We start from the raw sequence: 20971 nt of genomic DNA on the forward strand, positions 1-20971 counted from the left end.
CACTTTATTAGAATTGCATATAGTCATCTTGCTGTTATTTTATATTATTTTATTTTATGCTATTTAAATTTAATTTTATTTCATACTATATTGGATGCTGCTACAGTCGAGGAACCGCAACAAAGCGAATTTCACTCTCTTTTTTTGTTGTAAAAGGTACCGAATGACAATAAGACGAATCTGAATCTGGTGTGGATTAAAATATTTTTGTCAACGACCCCCATAGTCTCCCTGTGTGAAGCTGCCCGGCTCGCCCGGACCACGGGCAGAACTCAGCTGAGGGAGATACACTGTTTACCGTCGGCACGAAAATCTCTTTAATGTGATACTTTCTCAACAGGAGTTTGAGGTTTTAGCTCAAATCCGACTACTTCAGTCTTCATGTAAAAACTGTGTGTTCGTCGCCGACGAGGCCTTCGTCCGGTGGTATCAGAGTGTCCCGACGCTAGCGGAGGAGGAGAGGTAACGAGTACAGTTGGTTAGAGTTACCTACAAAACACATGAACTCAAAAACGTACACATAAACTCATGAATAAGCATAAACACGTGTGACTGCGTTGTTGTGTTTCAGTTACAGACTCTCCAATGAGATCGAAGCCCCCTCTGAGCCGAGTCCAGGGCGTGGCCTCACGCCAACAGTGATCATCACACAGTGCCCAGAGTACGTAACACTTTATACACACACACACGGAAAATAAATAAATAAAACTCACCTTTCTCTTTCGCTCACTCCTTGCTGTACTATTTGTTTAACAGTTTTGATTTGTTTATCTTCTATCTATTTACTATTTATTTTAGTTTTGTTTGTTTTATCTGTATCTCATACAGTCTCATGATGATGTGGTAATGTAATGTCTGATGTTCACTGACATGTGTTGACAGTTTGAGTGCTTCCCGCTCCAGCTTAGCTGGTTGTGACAGCGATAGCCTCTTCGACTTCCCCTCCCCCGTCAACAACCTGCTCTCCAAACTCGCTAAGGTAACTGTGAAACAGTTGTTAAACAGTAGACTTTGCTTTGTTAAAGGAACAGGCCGACATTATGGGAAATGTGTTCACCGTCTTCTCCAGAGTCAGACAAGAAGATAGATACCATTTCCTCTCTGTGCATTCAGTAGAAAGCTAGCCTAGCTTAGCACAAATTAATAGAAGTGGATACGGATCAGCTAGCCTAGCTGTTGGCCAAAAACACCTCTCCCAGAGTTTTAAGCTAGGCTAGTGGTCCTTATCCACTTCCATTAATTTGTGCTAAGCTAGGCTAACTTGCAGCCGGATAGTGCACAGAAAGGAAACTGGTATCTATCTTCTAAGCACATTATGTTCCTTTAGAGTGAGTGAATTACTGTATGAATGAACGAGTTAGTTGATTGCCAGTCATGGAGGCACTTCACATCTTAAAAACACCAGTGTCCGTGACGGTTATCCTCACTATTATTCTTGTCGTCATGGCAGCATATGAAATCCCCCTCCGTGTCTTGTCTGGACGTTGACTCCTCCCCACCGACCGGTGACCCCACTCCCGCTGTGTTGACCCCGTCCACCCACATCAAGTCGCATCGCCGCTCCGTCTCCTGCGGCAACAACCCCTCTTACAACACCCAGGGATCCGGGCCCGACATGCGGATCATCCGGATACGAATGGACTTGCAAGACGGCAACTTGTACCGAAGCATACTGGTAATACGGGAACCATTAGCAATGTTGTGGGAAATTGGTTCTATCTTAGATGATAACGATGATAGTCATCGAAGTCTGTCCCCACGGGATGCAACACACTCAGGATGCCATTAGTGGGAGTCAAGCTGTCTTTTCTGTCATTGTCTGTCCCCTCAGGTGACGAGTAATGACAAGACCCCCACTGTGATCAGTTCTGCCTTAGAGAAGCACAGTCAGGACCCCAAAGAGGTGTCCAGATATGAGCTGATCCAACTTTTGCCTGAGGGAAAAGGTAAAAGACCATTTTCAAAAATGTGACAGACGTATTGTTATATATAGGCAACTTTCTCCAAATACTTAGAGACACTAGAAATTCTCCTGAAACTACTGTAGCTTTTCAAGTACTGGTGGTTTGATTCTCACAGTGTTTGGGAAACTCTATTGAACTCCGTTGTACTGGTTGTTGTTTCTGTCACTGCAGAGTTGGTCATTCCTGCCACGGGAAATGTTTTCTATGCCATGACGTCATCTAGTGTCGACTTCCTGTTGAGGAGGCCTGGTGGAAACACCCCATTGGGCTTACAGCCAATCAGCACATCGACCAGCGCCACCTTTCCTCGAATCAAAGCCAAGGGGAGGAGACTGGTCAGAACTCTGTTTTGACGTTTTTTTATTTTTATTTGTCATGGCAAGAATACAGGTGGATACACCCCCCCAAGTAACGTGGCCTTTTGTCTCTCTCAACGCTCTATGCCTTTCTCCCAAGCTGAACTCTTTCGGAAACATTCCTACTGAACTCGTTCAACCAAAACAAACGCCTGTACAACATGTCTCGTCATGTCGTGAATGTGCACATCCTCTTCTTCCTTCCTGCCGACAGTACACACTACAGGTCTACTGCGCCTAGAGGAAGACCAACAGAAGCCTTTAATCGGTGGTGTCGGTGCTGGCTCTCGGGGTCCTAGTCAAGTAGCAATTGGCCGCACGTTCGCAACGTTTTCCGCTCTAACTCACCGTCTGGAGTTACCAACGTCAACTGAGAATTCCCTCGGTGTACCTCAGCTGCGAGTGATGTGATATTTCTGAAACATTTCAAGAAAAGAACACTTGATCGGTCCAAACGTGCATTCCTGTTATCTCCTTTAGACGACAACGTTGTAAACCTGGGATTGTGGCGAGAAAATATAAGCACATTACCATTTGAATTTACTTCACAGAGTGGGAGGAAGCTGCACGATTACATCTCAATGATGCACAGGGCGTCTGCGCTATAGGCCTGGCGTACAGCATGCACCTGTAGAAGACCGAGACCGACTGGGCACTTGTTGTAGCAAAAATAATAACTGGGCTTGTCTAATAGGCTCTGTGAGAAATATATATGTTTTGTATATATTTATATGTTTTCTATGCCTGTATGATGTCAAGATTGTGTTTACAGTGGCAGAGCTATCGGCCCAATGCGTCTGAATTGTAAAGTAACTCATTGTGAAGAACGCATGGAACCACCTCATGGAATGACCCTTTGAAACAGGTTGGGACATAATTATCTGTAATGAACATGATGGCTTCAGCTGCCTCCTTCAGCACTGATAGAAGCAGATACCAGCTACAGCAGTCATAACATAGAGCACTTTCAAAGCTTGATGCTTTGCTTAAAGGACAGGTTCCCTTTTTACTTTACCCCGGTCCTGTATAAACACTGTCTGGAATGATGTCGACTAGTACTAGGCCATCATTTCATTGATCATTTTAGTATTGAGACACTGTGCTGCATCCTCTCACCAGGTTCCAATCCAATCCAATGGTGCCTTCAAACAAACATGTGTCTTCATATGTTCTCCTGGGGAAATGCTTACAAACCGTACATTATATCAAACGTTATGAGTTTCATAGAGTTTCAATTACATGCATAATTACAGACACATCTGTTTATAATGTGATCGGTTTTAAAAGGACGTGTATCGTGGTTTTACAAGGACATGTATTGTGGTTTTAAAAGGACATGTATCATGGTTTTAAAAGGTCATGTATTGTGGTTTTAAAAGGACGTGTATCATGGTTTTAAAAGGATGTGTATCATGGTTTTAAAAGGACATGTATTGTGGTTTTAAAAGGACATGTATTGTGGTTTTAATAGGACATGTATTGTGGTTTTAAAGGGACGTGTATTGTGGTTTTAAAAGGACATGTATCGTGGTTTTAAAAGGACGCATATTGTGATTTTAAAAGGACATGTATCGTGGTTTTAAAAGGACATGTATCATGGTTTTAAAAGGACATGTATCATGGTTTTAAAAGGACGTGTATTGTGGTTTTAAAAGGACATGTATCATGGTTTTAAAAGGACATGTATCGTGGTTTTAATAGAACTCATGGTTTTTGAAGGCTAAAACACTTGCCACATTGGATATTATTGAGCCTTATTGAGATTTATGGCGCCTGGTGAGAGGATACAGCTCAGTGCTAAAGTGATCAGAGAAAGTATGGTTTAAATAGGGGCTGGGTTTAAAAGGAAAAAAGTGAACCCATCCCTAACCATATCACTGTAGTATGGCACACCTGCAATCCTGCAAAAAATAAAAGTGTGAACCCATTAACCAAATCCAATTCACATGAAAACACTAAGCTAATTCTGGTTGACTACTGTGTGCAAATACAAATCTACCATTATATTTCAACACAACATAAGCTATATCTTGACTTAATGTAGATTTATTTCCAAATACTGGTTCCTTGAGGGGAGGGGGGGGGGGGGGGGGGTTGAGCTGATTTGATCTCAAAATCTGTCCTCATAAACCAGTATCAGATAAGGTCTTTACTCTTACCAATGGCTATATTTGATTCACTGATGTTGAAAAAACTAAAATAATAATAATAATGAATCATTGATTAATCTTTTTCACATTTATGTACAGAATGATGTACTTTTGTTGTGCCTGCTACATAAAGGTACAGTTCAAAGCCTCAATTTGAATACCAGGTTTTGAGTTACTGAACTGAATATTATGCACATTTAGAACAAAGACCTTTATTGCACACTGGACATTGAGGCCAGGTTTGGGGAAACAAACTTGTCAATTCTGGTGACCTCTGGCCGTGCTAACTTCTCAGTGCTGGTGAGGCCCTCTTGGGGCTGAGGCATGTGGGTACAGAGTTTCCCCTATACAGTATTTAGCATGTAGCAATGCCCCCATTACAGCTGGAAATTGCCCACCATTTCAAAGTATTATTAGTATCAGTATTATACTGATTTATTGACTCCCCCCTTGAAAAACGAATGGGTCAGATGCTTAGGTCTGCTCCTTACATCAAATTACAAACATCAGAATAAGAGCCAGCTGAAAGTGAAACGAAAAGCACAATTTATTTGTGTATTTGAACTGGTGCGGTCTGGTGACCAGTTTTCCCCCATAAGTCACAGTCAAATGGGATTGACCGTGTAACTCCACCCGTAGTTCTGGATCAGCGCTCTTATTCTGAAAAGGTTCATGAATATGGCCCCAGGTCTATGACACCAGACACAAATCCTCAACCCCTGCGCTCCCTCTACTCTACAGAAACGCAAGGGGAAACACTGCTCCAGCAGGGCCAGGGGGGATTCTGTGTCATTCTAGATGAAGTGTGTTGTTGTGCACGTTGCTACGCTACTGATGGGTGATCTTAGTGCCTTTCACTACCAGGTGCTCACCTCTCTCTCGTTTGCATTGGAATGTAATGCAGCGGCCTGTGGTTGTGCGTCAGAGGAAATGCAGTCACTTATGCACAGTGCTGTATAAGCCGTTTATGCACTACACACACAGGATGTCCTATTTTTGTGGTATTAAATTTACTTTTATACGAACACTGCTGGTTTTGCCTGATGTTGTCGAGACACGCTACACACCATTTTTTTCTGCTGCAAATATCACTACAAAAATAATTCAACTGTCTTTTTTTTCTGCAGCAGATATATAAAAGATAATTCCAACCGCCTTTGCAACGTCAAATACATACAATTCTGTTCTTCCGCACAGACAAGGAAGTTAAATGAACATGCAAATGATCCACTGCACCAACCCTGTCTGAGTGTCTTTATTTAGATCAAAGACAGTCGGCTTGGTTTGGTCCATCTCAAGGGAAGCTAAGAACAGCAGCCAAACGGTTTACAAAAGTGCTATTTGTTTTCAAATGTGACCTTTGCCCAGTGGTTGTAGCGAGTCTCAATCCAATGCTCCTTACTTTAGACAGAAATGTAAGGAAAAAAAACAAATTAAATTACACAAAGACTTTTTCACATGACCTCACCAGTAAACCAAAACCCCTGAATTGAACCCTTAAATTACCATTACAATTACATTTCACCTTAAAATCATTATAGTTTCAGGGGCAAATTAAGGACATTTGGTTCCTAGAGCACGGCATGATTCTACCCTCGTCAGGCCATAACAACCACTAACTCGTACCCCAGTTAAACCGCTGATGATACCTAGCGAGCCCCAGCGCGGCGTCGCACTCGCTCGTCCCTCCCCCGCACAGTTCGCACTCCAGCGCCGCGGCCCGGTAGGCCTTCCACACCCCCGGGTCCTGCAGGCACACCGTGCCTCCCCCTCGCTTCTCCTCAGCCTGGTTACGGTTTATATCTCCCACACACACCCAACCGCCATTACCACCACCACCTCCTCCTCCTCCTCCCAACCCAGACGCCTCCGGGCTCACAGCCCACTTGGAGTGATCCTGGCTGGTTCTGAAGATGAAGGTTTGGCCCGGGTTGATGCGCTTGATGTCCAGGACCTTCCAGCCCCGGGAGCAGTCTGAGGGGAGGATGCCCCTGGAGTGGATCCAGAACTGGACCAGGAGGTCCGACTGGAGGGTAGGCGCCACCCAGGAGTGGTACAAGTCTGGCGGGGGAGCAAAATTAGTCAAGCCGGGGTGATGCAATGGTCTCACGGTCTCACCATTAAAAGATGGAATACCCAACAGAGTTGTAACTTATTTTCAATTCAATCAATTGGCATTTTTACTAAATATATATATATAAAAAACCTAACCTTTGTACTGTCTTTTACTATCATGCTATTTTCCACTAAATAATCTTCCTTGCCTATATTACTACCTACTATACTAATATGTACCCATAAGCAGCCAAGTCTCAACACTGTTTGATGAACATTGATACTCAGCTGTAAGAGTTGTACCATTCCTGCTGACCTGTTGTACAGAACTTGTAAGTCGCTTTGGATAAAAGTGTCAGCTAAATGGCAAAATGTGAATGTAATGTGTACTATATATACATTCATGTTCAAATAATTTGGCTAACTGATTGAATGGGACAACCTGCACATTCCCAAAAAATATTTTCTTCTGCATTTCAATTGTCAAGAAAATCCACAACCTGCATTGATCAAAGATGAATTGAAAGACTGTACACTTACATGTGACGCTGAATGAAATCAAGATTAATAGATAATAACACATATACACCACTGTGTTCTCCTTTAACAGAGCAAGGAATTATATGGGCAACAAGGTGCAAGATGAGGGTATGTATGCCCTCTCAGATCAAATATGAATTAAGATCCAGCAATTGCATATCCTATTTCTTGCCTAAAATGTTGTCAGAAACATTATTTTAGTGAATAGTGAGGTGGAAAAGGAGAAGGTTTACAAGCAAGCCGCCATATTTTCTCTCCTGATTGGATAAAGTGGGAACGGGATACCAGAAAATCTATTTTCCGTTTACTGCAGAGCGGAGGGACTGGGAAACCCATGTTACTGACCAAACACTCTAGATCAGCGATAGCTGTCGGAATGTAGAACTACTTACAGAAAAATTTTACTTTAAAAAAATCTCTGTGAAGTTCAAAGTTCAAAGACCAGTATGTTTCCCGCACACAGGATCACCACTACATTGATTTATTTGTCAACGTTTCGGTCATTTGACCTTCCTCTGTCTCGAGAAGAAAGGTATTGTGATCAAAACGATCACAGAGGCGATCCTGCTGGTGCGGGAATCTTTCTTTGAACATGTGAAGCTGAAACAGAAAAGAGGACAGGGCTTGAGGTCAATTATACCATCAAAATAAGCTAAAAGGTGAACTGTTTCTTACCATTGTCAAAGGATGCTCCTTTCGCAAAGTTTATGAAGTTGGTGCCGCGCAGTGAGGTGAGCGTCACACTGCGATTGGACACAGGCTTGGCATGGAGAGAGATGTCATTGGCCAAATGTTTCTTATTACAAAGGGCAGCCAACGAGGGCACAAGGGTGGCCAAGGCTTGAGGCACGTCACAGTCATAGACATCAGGCTGGTTGATCTGCAGCTGCTCCCCTGAAATGCAAACATTTGAAACCTTTCAACTTACCAAACCTAAAAACAATTATGGTCTTTCATATCAAAACATGACCACCTGACATTTCACTCATTATTGTTGCCAGAAAGCTTCAGTATAGTACATTTAGGGAGCTTCTTTGCCGTTACTGTGATAGCTTCAGTATAGTACATTTAGGGAGCTTCTTTGCTGTTACTGTGAGATGGTGAGCTTCAGTATCTCAGTTCATTCCATGCCATCAGGCTCATCACATCATTTATAAGTGTTTTCACTGTTATTTTGGCTAAATAAATTAACAAAAGCTAAATAAAATAAATAATAACATAGCAGACAGCACAGATTATAGTTCAGCTGGACAGGTGCTCATTACCTGAATGCAGGTTTCAACAACTTAAATTTAAGACTTTCTAAGACCACTTTGAATATAATGTGATACCTATTTCACAGCCATACTACCAAAAAGGAATGAAATTAGTGATGCACCGATGTGAAAATTGTGGCCGATACCGATAACCGATATTAATATTGCTGTTCTGGTCGATACCGATATTTACCGATGTCGATATCTCTGTATAGAAAACACTTTTTATGATAATCAAATAAAGAGCTATTTTCCAAAACGCATATTTTTTTTTACTTTTGTAACTTATTTTCAGAAATGACTGATATTTTGAAACTTTTTAAGGCCAAAACATGGGAAATAAAAAAAAAATTAAAATTAAAAAAATAATTATATATCGGCCCTATCTTGATATTATATTGATATATATTGATATTATATCGGCGGCCGATATATCGTGCAACACTAAATGAAATTACTACGAAATAAGTAATTCCATGTGAATTGTTGGGGGGGAACTGCTAGGCTATTACTGTACTGCTTACTTTGCAGCCCGGACATTTCCCCCAAACACATTTAAATGTGATACAGAGAAGTTATTGCAACATGGATGTAACGTCCTAATCCAATAAATGTTACGCCATCTTATTTAAGACCTTTTTAAAAGGGACATGCATTGCTATTCCTAGCACTATTTGGGCAACTTTACACAATTCCTGTGAGTCTATGGAAGACATCTGTAAGGTTTATTTTTTTTTAAATCATTGTTTTATATTTCTAATGGAGTACTCATTTTCCAGCCTCAGGAATTCAGCCTGTTATTGGCTGGGCTCCGCCCATAAGCGCTATCAGTGACAGTCATCCACACAGTCTGCGAGTGGCAGACAGAGAGAGAGAGAGAGACACACGGAGCACTGTGTAAACACAGCTGCCTGTGTGAGATACGCAGGTCCCCTTCTCTTTCTCGCTCTCCCTCTCCCGTTTGAGGAAGTCTTCCACTGTGCGCTACAGCTATAGACAGGGTGTTAGTTATGCTCCCGAATCGAGAGAGAGATAGAGAGGGGGAGAGAGAGACAGACCGAGAGACGACAGCGCGATGCGCGTGTGTGTATGTGTGCTGTCGCGAGGGTCTATCTGTTTCTCCCTCTCTCTCTCGCTCGCTCTCTGTCAAACCCCGTTTGGTGCGCTACAACCACAGAGCCAATCGGATCACTATCCGCTCCATCCTCGCCACGTGACGTCACGATGCGAGTCAAATCAGAATGACCTAATTAAATCTAGCAGGAAATGGTCGGACCTGAATGACGGCAATCCGCCAATATGGTATTTAGAGACAGAGACACATTGATACTAACTCATATTACTATAATACAATGCTAGACACTGAAAAAAGACATTTATAATGCATGTCCCCTTTAAGTACAATTTAAATGTAACACTTTTTAAGACCCTGCGAATGAAAAGTTGCACAATGCAAAATGATTCCAAACTCCAGTGTGTGAAGTGAGCTAGTATGCACCCTATTCTGGACACCTGCTGGTGTGGCTCCTGTGGTGCAGTTATCTCTGGTTCTGTGGAGAACAGCTGTAACGAACGTCACTTTTTATATATAGAAATGAAGGGGGGATGTACAGTGTGCTACAGTCTAATGTACATCGTCTATCTATGACAGAGAATGTAGACTATGGCCCAATCCAAATTCCCTTCCCTTGGCCCTACCCCTGGTTTTGGAGTGCCCTTGACTGGCACTTCAAAACTAAGCTACAAGGGGTAGGGGTTGACATCTTTTCCTAGGAAATGGGACACCGTCGTTTTTTCATCAGTACTAAAATAATGTAAAGAACTTACGTACTATGTATCAGCTTATTTGTTTTTTACAGGGCCTAGAACAGTCACAGTGTATAATAATGATAGGCCTATGTATTTATTGTATGCATCAAACAGCACTTTATTTATATAGCATATTTTGAGATTAATGTTAGGTTAATTGTGTGCCTACAATAATTGTGTGCCTACAATAATTCTTTAGAATTTTAACTCAAATGTAGTGAAACAGAAATATTTGGAACTCTGCGCGGATAAAGCTAACCCAGAATGAGGAACGTAGTCATTTACGTCCTCCCTTCTACCCCTCCATTTTGAGTCAACATCTGAAAACACTAGGGCTAGTGGGAGGGTGAGATGACCACTTCCCCTTGATGCACAATTTTGGACCACAATGGAAACAAGCCTTGGCTTTATTGTGTTTTATCCATTTTTGACCTGCGTTATTGACACTGTTATTGTCTTGTCTTTTAAAATGTTTTTTTTTGTCATACGATTTGTGTCAAAATAAAGTATTCAATTCAATTCAACATGTCAAGTGATAGGGCCAGGTGGTAGGGCGAAGTGGTAGAGCCAAGTGGTAGGGCCAAGTGGTAGGGCCAGGTGGTAGGGCCAAGTGGTAGGGCCAAGTGGTAGGGCCAAGTGGTAGGGCCAGGTGGTAGGGCCAAGTGGTAGGGCCAAGTGGTAGGGCCAGGTGGTAGGGCCAAGTGGTAGGGTCAAGGGGGGGTATTGGGATCGACTCTTTGTTGATCATGAGGAAATTAAATGTCCTCACGTGAAAACAAAATCACCATTTGAAAGAAGTGTTGGGGGTGTCGTTGGACGTTACGAGACTCGAGTGAGAACGGATAAGAGGCACTGGGAGAGTGCTACAGGTACTGTACACAGGACACAGTGGACACTTGTCCTCACCGTGATGCGGGCGTCACCTTGAGGTAGCAGCGCTCATCTCGACACCTCTTGGGAGACACAACACTGACGGAGCAAACGCCCATCACAGTGCGAGGACCGACATCTCTATGGTTACACACTTCCACCCAATTGCATTACCCTCTCCGCATTGCCATGACAACGGCACCAACTGCAGGGGCACTTCCATTATGTGGTAATAAGGACACGTGTTTTTGCAGATTGGTTTGGTTTTTGATTGCTGTTGTGTCAACATCTGAACAAATCATTTTGTGTTGAGAAGGATGAGACAATGATGATGTATTTATTTTTCTTCGCCCTGGGTAGATTTACTGAACACAGATGCTCTTTTTCAGCCACACCCTGCTTCATATTCATGCACACATTAAAGGGGCACTTCACCAAAAATCTATTCCGATTTATTTTGCACATAATCTCAACACACTTCCAAAAACTCTAAATAGTTTCACACATTCATTTAGTTTGACAGTTATTGAGAGTAAATTAGTTTGAATATGGCCACCAGTGATGTCATCAGGGACATTAAATGAACCGTGTGTGGTGTTAATTACAGCAACATAAAATTATGTTGATGAGAAAATAGCAATACCTTGTCTTATAGGGACTGCTATCATATAATGTAATTGAGCTGTAATTAACACAACACAAGGGGTCAATGTCCCTGATGACATTACTGGTGGCCATATTCAAACGTATGTACTCTCGATAACTAAGTTAAATGAATGTGTGCAAAACTATTTAGAGTTTTTGGAAGTGTGTTGAGATTATGTGCAAAATAAATCAGCATTGTTTTTTGGTGAAGTGCCCCTTTAACACCCGGGAGCTGCCCGGTACAACCACAGTTTGCTACTTTTGGTCACTGAGGATCTCCAATGGTAGGCTGAGTGCCTTGCTCAAGGGCACTTCAACAGTAGGTGTTCAGGGAGGGAAGAGCACACACATTCGTTTCATCTACCCATATTTTCCTGCTGGTCTGGGAATCAAACCGGCGACCCTCCATTCACAAGCGCACTGCCTTAAAGGGGCACTTCACCAAAAAACAATGCTCACACACATACAAAAACTCTGAACAGTTTTGTCATCAGGGACATTGAATCCTTGTGTTGTGTTAATTACAGCTCAATTAAATTATAAGGTATTTCTATTTTTTCATCTACATCATTTCATGAAGCTACTGTATAACTAACACAAGGATTCAATGTCCCAGATGACATCACTGGTGGCCATATTCAAACTATTTTACTCTCAATAACTGTCAACTAAATGAATATGTGCAAAACTGTTTAGAGGATTTGGATGTGTGTGTGTGTGTGTGTGTGTGTGTGTGTGTGTGTGTGTGTGTGTGTGTGTGTGTGTGTGTGTGTGTGTGTGTGTGTGTGTGTGTGTGTGTGTGTAAATAAATCATCATTGTTTTTTGGTGAAGTTCCCCTTTAACCTTTAGGCCACCACTGTATTCTACACAACAAGCATTCAGTAGGCCTACGTGCAGCAACACCAGTCCTAACGTTTTCAAATGGAATCTCCCTTAGGCGTAATGTCAGGTCCCTCTCCACAACTCTCAGTATCACAACGTTGTTCATTTTAAGACCCTTTAAGGCCCCTGAGAAACAACTCATGTCGGGAAGCCCAGTCTTACCAATTGTCTGGAAGCTGCTCAGCGGGTAGGTGACACAGAGGAAGTTCTGTCCATTGGTCACACCGCTGCTGGGGTACGAGTACCGGCCTGCCTGTCGAACAGGGGGGTAGTGAGGGGTGCTGTGGACCAACCAGAATCCTTGGTTCTTATCCAACAGCACGACACCTAGGGAACACACAACAATCAGAAACAATGCACGTTCTATTAATTGAATAGAATGGCTCAGGACCCCCACTGTGTTATATTAACAGACCCTTACTGGACTATATACAATGAACTCTTCATACTTGTTCATACTTCACTGTTCATACTTTTTGCACATGTATATAGTGTATATACTTGACCACATCATGCACAATTGTACAGCCCTGGACCATTTTATTTTATAATTATATTCTATTATATCGTGATTCTATTTAAATTTAGTTTATATTCCATTTTATTTTACCTTTATTTTTTATTCTACCGTAATCGTCTGTCCGTTAACACATTGGACGCCAGACCCAAGATAAGTCGGGTTAACTCGCCATCGCTTGAGCGCCAAACTCGAGAAAAGGGTTTTGGTCGTTATTTCTTTTATTCGCTATTTCCATTCATAATCCATCGAGGGAGCCTGATGTTATCATTGGGAATGGGTCTGAGATCGCAAACTTCCAATACCGCCGCCTAACGCCTTGCGGCCGGTATTGCACATCCTTGGAATCTCTCTGAATGTGTTAATGTCGCACCAAAAATGACCAAATCAAATTCCTTGTAAACTACTTGACAATAAAGACCTTTCTGATTCTGAGAATGTGCATTGTTTCATACAGTAAACGGTGTGTCTGGGGAGTGGAATAGAACAGGACAGAACTTCACTGTCCGCACAAGGTTGAGAATCGTTTCACCCAGATACAACGCAGACACACGTCAGTACAAAACACGCGACACCCGTTAAAAGCTCAGCCTATGTCTGAGAACAATAAAGAAAATACCCGGTTGGGTCTCGCTCAATTCAAGCATTCCAAAATGGCACAATGGTATTTTAATTTCACGGGCAATAGGTGCTTGTTATTGACGTTGTTCCAGTTGTGTGGCCTCCTTGCGACGTCCCACGTACGTCAAATTGACATATTTTGGTCAAATCCGTTGCATGTACATCACAGGGATGTTGCTGCCGTCACCTTTGGTGTGCCCCCCCCTGCTTCCAAAGTCACCCGACCATCTGTCACCAAGGTCCTGGGACGGTCTCTGGTCGTTGTACAGGATATAGGCTATGTCAGTGTTCTGAAAAGAGTTTACACTGCTGAGTCTAACAGAAACATCACACCATGCACGTGTACGCACACACATACATACTAAGAGCGACACTCTCTTACACGTCTTTTAGCCAGAAATAATCATTTAAAAACAAGTTCAATTTAAGACTTAAAATCTTTTTAAGACCACTTTGAATAAAATGCAATACCTATTTCACAGCCATACTACCAAAAAAGTATGAAAGTAATTATGAAAGAAGTAATTCCATGTGAATTGTTGGCGGGAACTGATTATTACTGTACTGCTTACTTTGCAGCCTGGACATTTCCCCCAAACACATTTCAAGTTATTGCAACATAGAATGAGAAAAACGCAACAACATCAAAAAAGAATCGCCCAAGTAGCCTAAAAGAGGAAACGCTCACAAACCTTTGTTCCACATTTTTATCAGCTAAACGTGTCAAACACTCACAGGACCTGTGTTCCTCAAAACAAAGCCACAGCTCGAGCTCTGGTAAATAACTATATTTAAATGTGCGATCACAGCAGATGGAAAGAGAGCGACCTAGAAGAGGAGAAGGACCTTTCCACTGGCGTAGAGCTGTCCAACCGTCCGACCCGGGGCTCCGGTGGTGTCGTTCACCGTCACCTTTCCCTCCATCCATCCTTCAGCCCCTCGCTCCATCAGCAGATACACCAGTCCGTTGCTGGGGTGTTGTTTGCCATGTTGTCGAGGCAGTTTGTAAAGATAGAACCTGGTTGAGGAAGAACGAAAGAGCGAGGGGTATGAAATAGGGGAACAGTTAGAGCGAATTCATAGACTTCACTATTAGCCTTGAGACACTGAGGTTTATGTTCTAGCATTGCTAGTCTGAACCATAATTAAATCCTCAGCTAGGCGTAAGAGCTCACAGAAATATGGTATGGCCTCATAAAAGTCAATCCCCATTCATTGTCAATGGAGCAGCCCCAGATTTAACCGACTGGAGGCTTCTTTCTGATTTCTAGCTTTAGGAGAGTGGTGTGTGTTCACAAATACTGACTGAACTGTCCTGTGGCACAGGAACACTTAAAATGAATTCTTAATATGGATGGCATTTCCCTTTAAAAAGGACACCAACATTTGTGTTGGGAAAATGTAAGCATTTGTGCAGCTTGTGCACTATGTAATTACCAATCAACAGCATCCCCTTGGTCGTTGAAGCAAGTAATTGGTGAGGGGGCTCCCTCTACTGGTTGATATAGGATCAGCAGGACAAGGATCGGAAACATCTAATGACATGGAAATGACAAGACTGAATGAATGAATGAAAACTTATTTAACAGATTGTAGAATGGGTACAATACAGTACGGCTCAATACATACAATTGTTAAGGGGATGCAGACCAGAGAAAGACGTTTGTCTTGTTTACATCAGGGTCCCCCATTTTCAATTCATAGACAAGACAAGACAAGACAGGAACAAAGAAAGCACGCGAATAAGTAGGCTAACAGCGTACGTCATTCTATCGCCTAAAAATATATCAAAACTCCCACTCTAACCCTGTCAGATGCAGAGAAGCTTGTCCATGCCTTTATCTCCTCAAGACTGGACTACTGTAACGGACTCTTCATCAGGATTCCTGGCAAGAGCATCCAAAAGCTGCAATACATCCAGAACAGCGCTGCCAGGATCCTGATGAGAGTCCGTAAACACGATCACATAACCCCCATCCTCCACTCACTACACTGGCTCCCCGTCTCATTCCGGACAAATGACAAAATCCTGATGCTCACCCATAACTGCATAAACGGACATGCACCCCTCTACCTTCAGGAAATCATCACTCCACAACAATCCTCCACCCGCACCCTCAGATCTGCAGGTAGCCTGCTCCTTCGGGTCCCCAATACCCGGCTCTGCACCATGGGTTTGATTGATTGATTGAAAAGTTTATTAACAGATTGCAGAATGGGTACAGTACAGTACAGCTCAATACATACAATTGTTAAGGGGATGCAGACCAGAGAAAGACTTTCGTCTTGTTTACATCAGGGTCCCCCATTTTCAATTCATCATAACATATATGACATACATGACATACAGATAGACAGTACTGCTACATCTATACATTTATGACATATCAGATTTGCAAATACAGTACTGTTTGTGATACAAAAGTGTCCAGAAAAGGAGTGTATATACATTTGGCGTAGAAACTGTACATTGGAGGAGGTTGGATGGGTGGGGTGGGGTTGGGTGGGTTGGGTGAGGGCTGTACATTGGAGGTGGGGGGGGGGGGGGGGGGGGGGTTGGGTAGGGGACACACACACATTTTACACTGTACATTGGAATACTGACAAAGCCTTACTTGGTCATTTACTGTACAACTAGGTTAGGACATTTGTAGGGGCCAGTTTCGAATTGCAGTCTCACGTAGGTGTTTTTTTAGAGTGTTTTTGAAAGTGGGTAGTGATTCACATTCCTTTACAGCTTTAGGTAGGGCGTTCCACATTGATGTGGCATAATTGCGAAACGTGTTTAGTCCCTTGTTTGAGCCGAATCTGGGTTTTACATGATTTGTGGAGCTCCCTCTGGTGTTGTGATCGTGGTATTCACTGACCTTTGGGAAGTATTTTGACATGTACATGGGTACCTTGGTCGCGTAGTGTATCTTGTAGACCAGGCCCATTGCAAGTTGCTGTACTCTGTCGTCTACTCTAAGCCATCCTAGGTTGTCAAAGTGGGCAGGGGTGAGGTGGGTTCTAGGAGTCAGGTCAAGTAGTAGTCTGACTAGCTTGTTTTGAGATGTTTGTAATTTGTTTTTTAGTGCCTTTGAGGTGCTTTGGTACCATGAGGTGCAAGCATAGTCGTAGTACCCTTGAATGAGTGCTCCTGCTAGAGCCTTCTGCAAGGCTGCACCAACCACGCCTGTGGAACAGCCTCCCCCAGCTGAGGGCACCACAGAGCATGTTTTTAATTAACTATGTTCTATTTTTATCTTATTTTTATTCTGTATTTGATTTGTTTTACTAATAACTATTTAATTTTTTTAACTATGTTTTAACCCTGTAGTGTAGCACTTTGGGATCCCAGCGAACAAAAAGTGCATTACAAATTCAGTTTATTATTATTATTATTACGTTTACGGACAATGAACAAAGCATAAGAAGTGATAATGACGGCTCGACACTCTTTCATCCAACATCTAGCACCAGATAGTTCCTTGAAGTTGTTCACGTGATTCAAAAGCAAATTTACTGCAACATTATGTTGATTGTATGAGTTGAAGTTCCAGTCAATTAGCTGTACTGTAAAAACAAAATTACAAACATCTCCAAACAAACTGGTCAGACTGCTTGACCTTACTCCTAGAACGGTTACCCACCTCACCCCTGCCCACTTTGACAACATAGGATGGCTTAGAGTAGACGACAGAGTACATACAGCAACTTACAATGGGCCTGGTCTACAAGATACACTACACGACCAAGGTACCCATGTACATGTCAAAATACTTCCCAAAGGTCAGTGAATACCACGATCACAACACCAGAGGGAGCTCCACAAATCATGTTAAACCCAGATTCGGCTCAAACAAGGGACTAAACACGTTTAGCAATTATGCCACATCAATGTGGAACGCCCTACCCAAAGCTGTAAAGGAATGTGAATCACTACCCACTTTCAAAACCACTCTCAAAGAACACCTATGGGAGACTGCAATTCGAAACTGGCCCATGTAAATGTCCTAACCCAACCCCCTCCAATGTACAGGAAATGACCAAGTATGGTTGTCAATATTTCAATGTACAGTTTTGCTTGTACAGTTGTAGTGTTCCCCACCCACCCAACCACCTCCAATGTACAGCCCCCCCCCCCACCTCCCCCAATGTACAGTTTTTACGTCAAATGTATATACTCTTTTCTGGACTCCTTTTGTATCACAAACAGTACTGTATTTGCAAATCTGGTATGTCATAAATGTATAGATGTAGCAGTACTGTCTATCTGTATGTCATGTACATATGTCCTGATTAATTGAAAATGGGGGACCCTGATGTAAACGCTTTCTCTGGTCTGCATCCCCTTAACAATTGTGTCTATTGAGCTGTACTGTATTGTACCCATTCTGCAATCTGTTAATAAAGTTTTCAATCAATCAATCAATACGCACCTTTGACTAGAAGAAAACGAACACTGTTTATCTTCATTCGTGCATGCTGAGTTTGAACGATCCTCTTTAGCGGTATCGGAGTTCGATACTTTCGGCTACATCCTTGTTTTGTACAAGTGACTGATGACGTCATGGTAGTGGGTGGGATTAGTCACGAGTTCATACAGTACTTCGCCACATTATATTTCCCAGGGCAAATGGATCACCACGAAGCTATCTCGGAATTACTTGAATTGTGTGGGGGAAACAATGTGCCACAAAGATAACAAGCAATACCCAAGAGCCATATTTTATGCAAAATGTTCTGGTACCCCAGAGGAGGACAGATTTAGTTTGCTGTTATTTGGAAATGAAAATTAAACCCATTTGAATGTTCTACTGTCCCTTAAATGGTGAAATGAGAAGTGTTTGCTCATTTATTTTGGCAAGATAATTATGAAAGATGTGAACTGTGTTTTAGAAAAGGTCATTTCTTGGTGGCACATTTTTTCAAAGCAAAAAAAAACACTTCTTTATGAACTTGACCTTTACTTTATTGTATTTTCTGTGAGAGACATGTGGAAGGAAGCATGTATAGTTTTATCTACAGAAGTTCAATAAGATTGCACATTACACAAATAATCAATAATCAAACATATACACACAGTCTATATTCTTGTAAGTTAAAGTAGGCCTACAGTATGTTTGTGGACTAATAGATCATCTTGTAAACAAATACTATTTACATATAGGTGTTCATTTAAAACTGTGATCACGAAGATCTGATCAGAAAATCGAAGACACTCTGATGTCACGAGACCGCCGCCATCTTGGTATAGGGGGACCATACGGATTTCTACCATCAAATCCATGCATTGAGCTCCGTTTTTATTACATGTTTTATCACATTCTTGTTCATTTCATAACATTTTCATACGATTTGTTTTGAAAATATTGAGGCCAACATGGCATTTCACTATTTCGAAAGCCTTTCTGGTGATTCTAAGGCGAGATATGAGTCAAAGAAACTCCCCCTGATTACCACGACCACAACATCAGAGCGAGTTAGCCGAACGTTAGCCACCAGCCACTTTTCCCTCTGTGATGGTATAAAACTTCCGATTTGGATTTCTGTTTTTGTCATTAGTATAACGCGTAACACAGCAGCTCTTTGGCATTGTGAAGGACTGAAGAAAATTCCGCTTGAAAGTCTTTAATTTGCCGCTTTAACATCCGTTTCTCCACTAAATGAAGCGTACACAATGTACCAGACTGAACAGGCTCCCCCCACGCTGCAGTTGCCTAGCAACAACAGGCAGGAAGTTGACTTCGAGAATTTGCCTAATCTTCACAGCAGGCACGTGCACACATAGAGCCCAAAGGGTGCTCGAGCACCTGCCCTTTTGTGCCTCATAAAAAAGTGCCCTTTATGGCAAGTAGAAGAAGGGCATTAGACTGCCCTTCCAACTGAAAGATGTCAGAATATAATCAAATAAAAGTGTCTTTCAATGATAAGTGAGCTCCTGCACTGATTATTATAGTTCAATATTCAATATTCACCCAAACCCCCCAAAAAGCATAAAAAGCCCCCCCCCCCCCCCCCCCCCCGCCCAAAAAGGGCAGCCAAAAATCGTGTGTTTGATCGCACAGGCCCAGTGCCCTTTTTTGAGCACCTGCCCCTCTAAAGTCCTGTGCACGTCCCTGCTTCACAGGTCTTTGGCTGAAGGAACTTAAAGTTCTGTGAAATATAGTTCCTGGCAATTAAAATTCCTGGTAGGTTTCGGTCAAATCGTGGCTTTAAATAGCGTGTGAAACTGGACTTTGCTCCATGTCAAACAGCAGTGTTTGCATTTCTCTTTGCATAATTGAACATGACCTGTTGCCACTGGCTACTAATGTATCTCTATAATGACTTCTAAATCGGCCAGTATATTATGAGTCCAAACTCTACATGTTTCGCTATGAGTGGGACAACATGGCAGACAGGAAAAGACCTGCCACTACCACAAATCTGTAGTGATGGTGAGCAAGACAACAGATGCAAGCAGTGGCGAATATTCATGAGAGCCAAAAATATAAACAGTACAAACATTTTAAAATTTAAATAAAAAATTATTATTATTATAATTTTTTATATAGTTTACAATAATAAAAAAAATCATTATTTTTCATCTCTGTGTTATAATAATTGTCTCCCTCCTGGAGAAATTAACCGAACGAGCGAAACTGCGCCCACTCTCTCTAACACTGTCACTGACTGAGGCAGCTCATATTACTGACTGACTGACAGTCTGCCAGCCTGGTACCATTATTTTGATTGACATTTGGAGGCTTTTTGGACGCTAGGCCATTTTTGTTTTGTTTATTCGTCCTATTGCTTAATTATTAGCCAATAAGATTCGAGCTGGGTTGGGCTCCTAAGCCTTAACACGGCCCAGCTTGGTTCTAGGTTAGGTGGCATTTTTTCTAATTTGGCTTCTGGCCAATCAAATCACATTAAAAGCTAAACGTGACCAAACGTCTTCGCCTCGCGGGCACTTTTTTTTTGTATCTACTTTTTTCTCCCCATTTTTCTATTTTTCTCCCATCCCAATTTCGTATTATCCAATTCTACCCTCCCCTGTCTCGAATGTTGTTAGACAATGCCTCCCACTGGTCGGCTGCAATGTGGACCAAGCCTTGCATCACGTGTCCCCTCCGGTACACATGCTGTCGCATCTTTTCACCTGCACAGCGCGATCTCTCAGCGGCGAGGAGTAACGCGTAGGAGGCTCACGCTGCCCCCGTTGCTTCCTGATTCGGCTGTACAGGCGCACCAACCGACCTGTAGGAGTCGCTGTCCACAACGTCCGATCCCCACTCACCGGCTTTCCCACCCCCTAATACTGCCAATTGTATTAGTATG

General features: G+C 42.4%; 2 protein-coding genes across 7 annotated transcripts in view; one reads left to right on the forward strand and one right to left on the reverse strand.

Annotated features, from left to right (window-relative positions):
* rgl2 (ral guanine nucleotide dissociation stimulator-like 2) overlaps positions 1 to 4381 on the forward strand; it is a 72646-nt gene extending 68265 nt beyond the window's left edge. For all 5 annotated transcript variants that reach the window (XM_084337027.1, XM_084337025.1, XM_084337026.1 and 2 more), the window contains 6 exons: positions 341 to 462; positions 572 to 661; positions 883 to 979; positions 1451 to 1675; positions 1832 to 1946; positions 2136 to 4381. In XM_084337027.1, coding sequence (XP_084193153.1) covers positions 341 to 462; positions 572 to 661; positions 883 to 979; positions 1451 to 1675; positions 1832 to 1946; positions 2136 to 2317 — 831 coding nt within the window. In that variant the 3' untranslated portion in view covers positions 2318 to 4381. The remainder of the gene's footprint in view (positions 1 to 340; positions 463 to 571; positions 662 to 882; positions 980 to 1450; positions 1676 to 1831; positions 1947 to 2135) is intronic.
* Positions 4382 to 5709: 1328 nt separating this feature from the next.
* Positions 5710 to 18204, reverse strand: dnase2 (deoxyribonuclease II, lysosomal). 2 transcript variants are annotated; one of them, XM_084336105.1, is made up of 7 exons: positions 18088 to 18204; positions 15104 to 15201; positions 14513 to 14684; positions 13854 to 13956; positions 12691 to 12855; positions 7741 to 7959; positions 5710 to 6531 (listed from the first exon to the last, which is right to left on the reverse strand). In XM_084336105.1, the coding sequence occupies exons 2-7, from the start codon at positions 15199 to 15201 to the stop codon at positions 6086 to 6088; spliced, it is 1203 nt and encodes a 400-aa protein (XP_084192231.1). In that variant the 5' UTR covers positions 18088 to 18204; the 3' UTR covers positions 5710 to 6085. The 2 variants fall into 2 exon arrangements, with proteins under 2 accessions (XP_084192231.1, XP_084192230.1); XM_084336104.1 differs by lacking the exon at positions 18088 to 18204 and adding an exon at positions 15707 to 15802.
* Positions 18205 to 20971: the final 2767 nt, after the last annotated feature.

The sequence above is a fragment of the Notolepis coatsorum genome (assembly GCF_963971535.1).
Source record: "Notolepis coatsorum genome assembly, chromosome: 19".
In the NCBI taxonomy this organism is placed as follows: domain Eukaryota; kingdom Metazoa; phylum Chordata; class Actinopteri; order Aulopiformes; family Paralepididae; genus Notolepis; species Notolepis coatsorum.

Excerpts from the sequence above, each read along its gene's own strand:
- dnase2 (XM_084336104.1), bottom strand. Across the intron at positions 13,957-14,512 it reads AGCTCTACGCCAGTGGAAAG|AACACTGACATAGCCTATAT; the intron begins GTCCTTCTCCTC and ends AACTCTTTTCAG. Across the intron at positions 7,960-12,690 it reads GAGCAGCTTCCAGACAATTG|GGGAGCAGCTGCAGATCAAC; the intron begins GTAAGACTGGGC and ends TTTGCATTTCAG.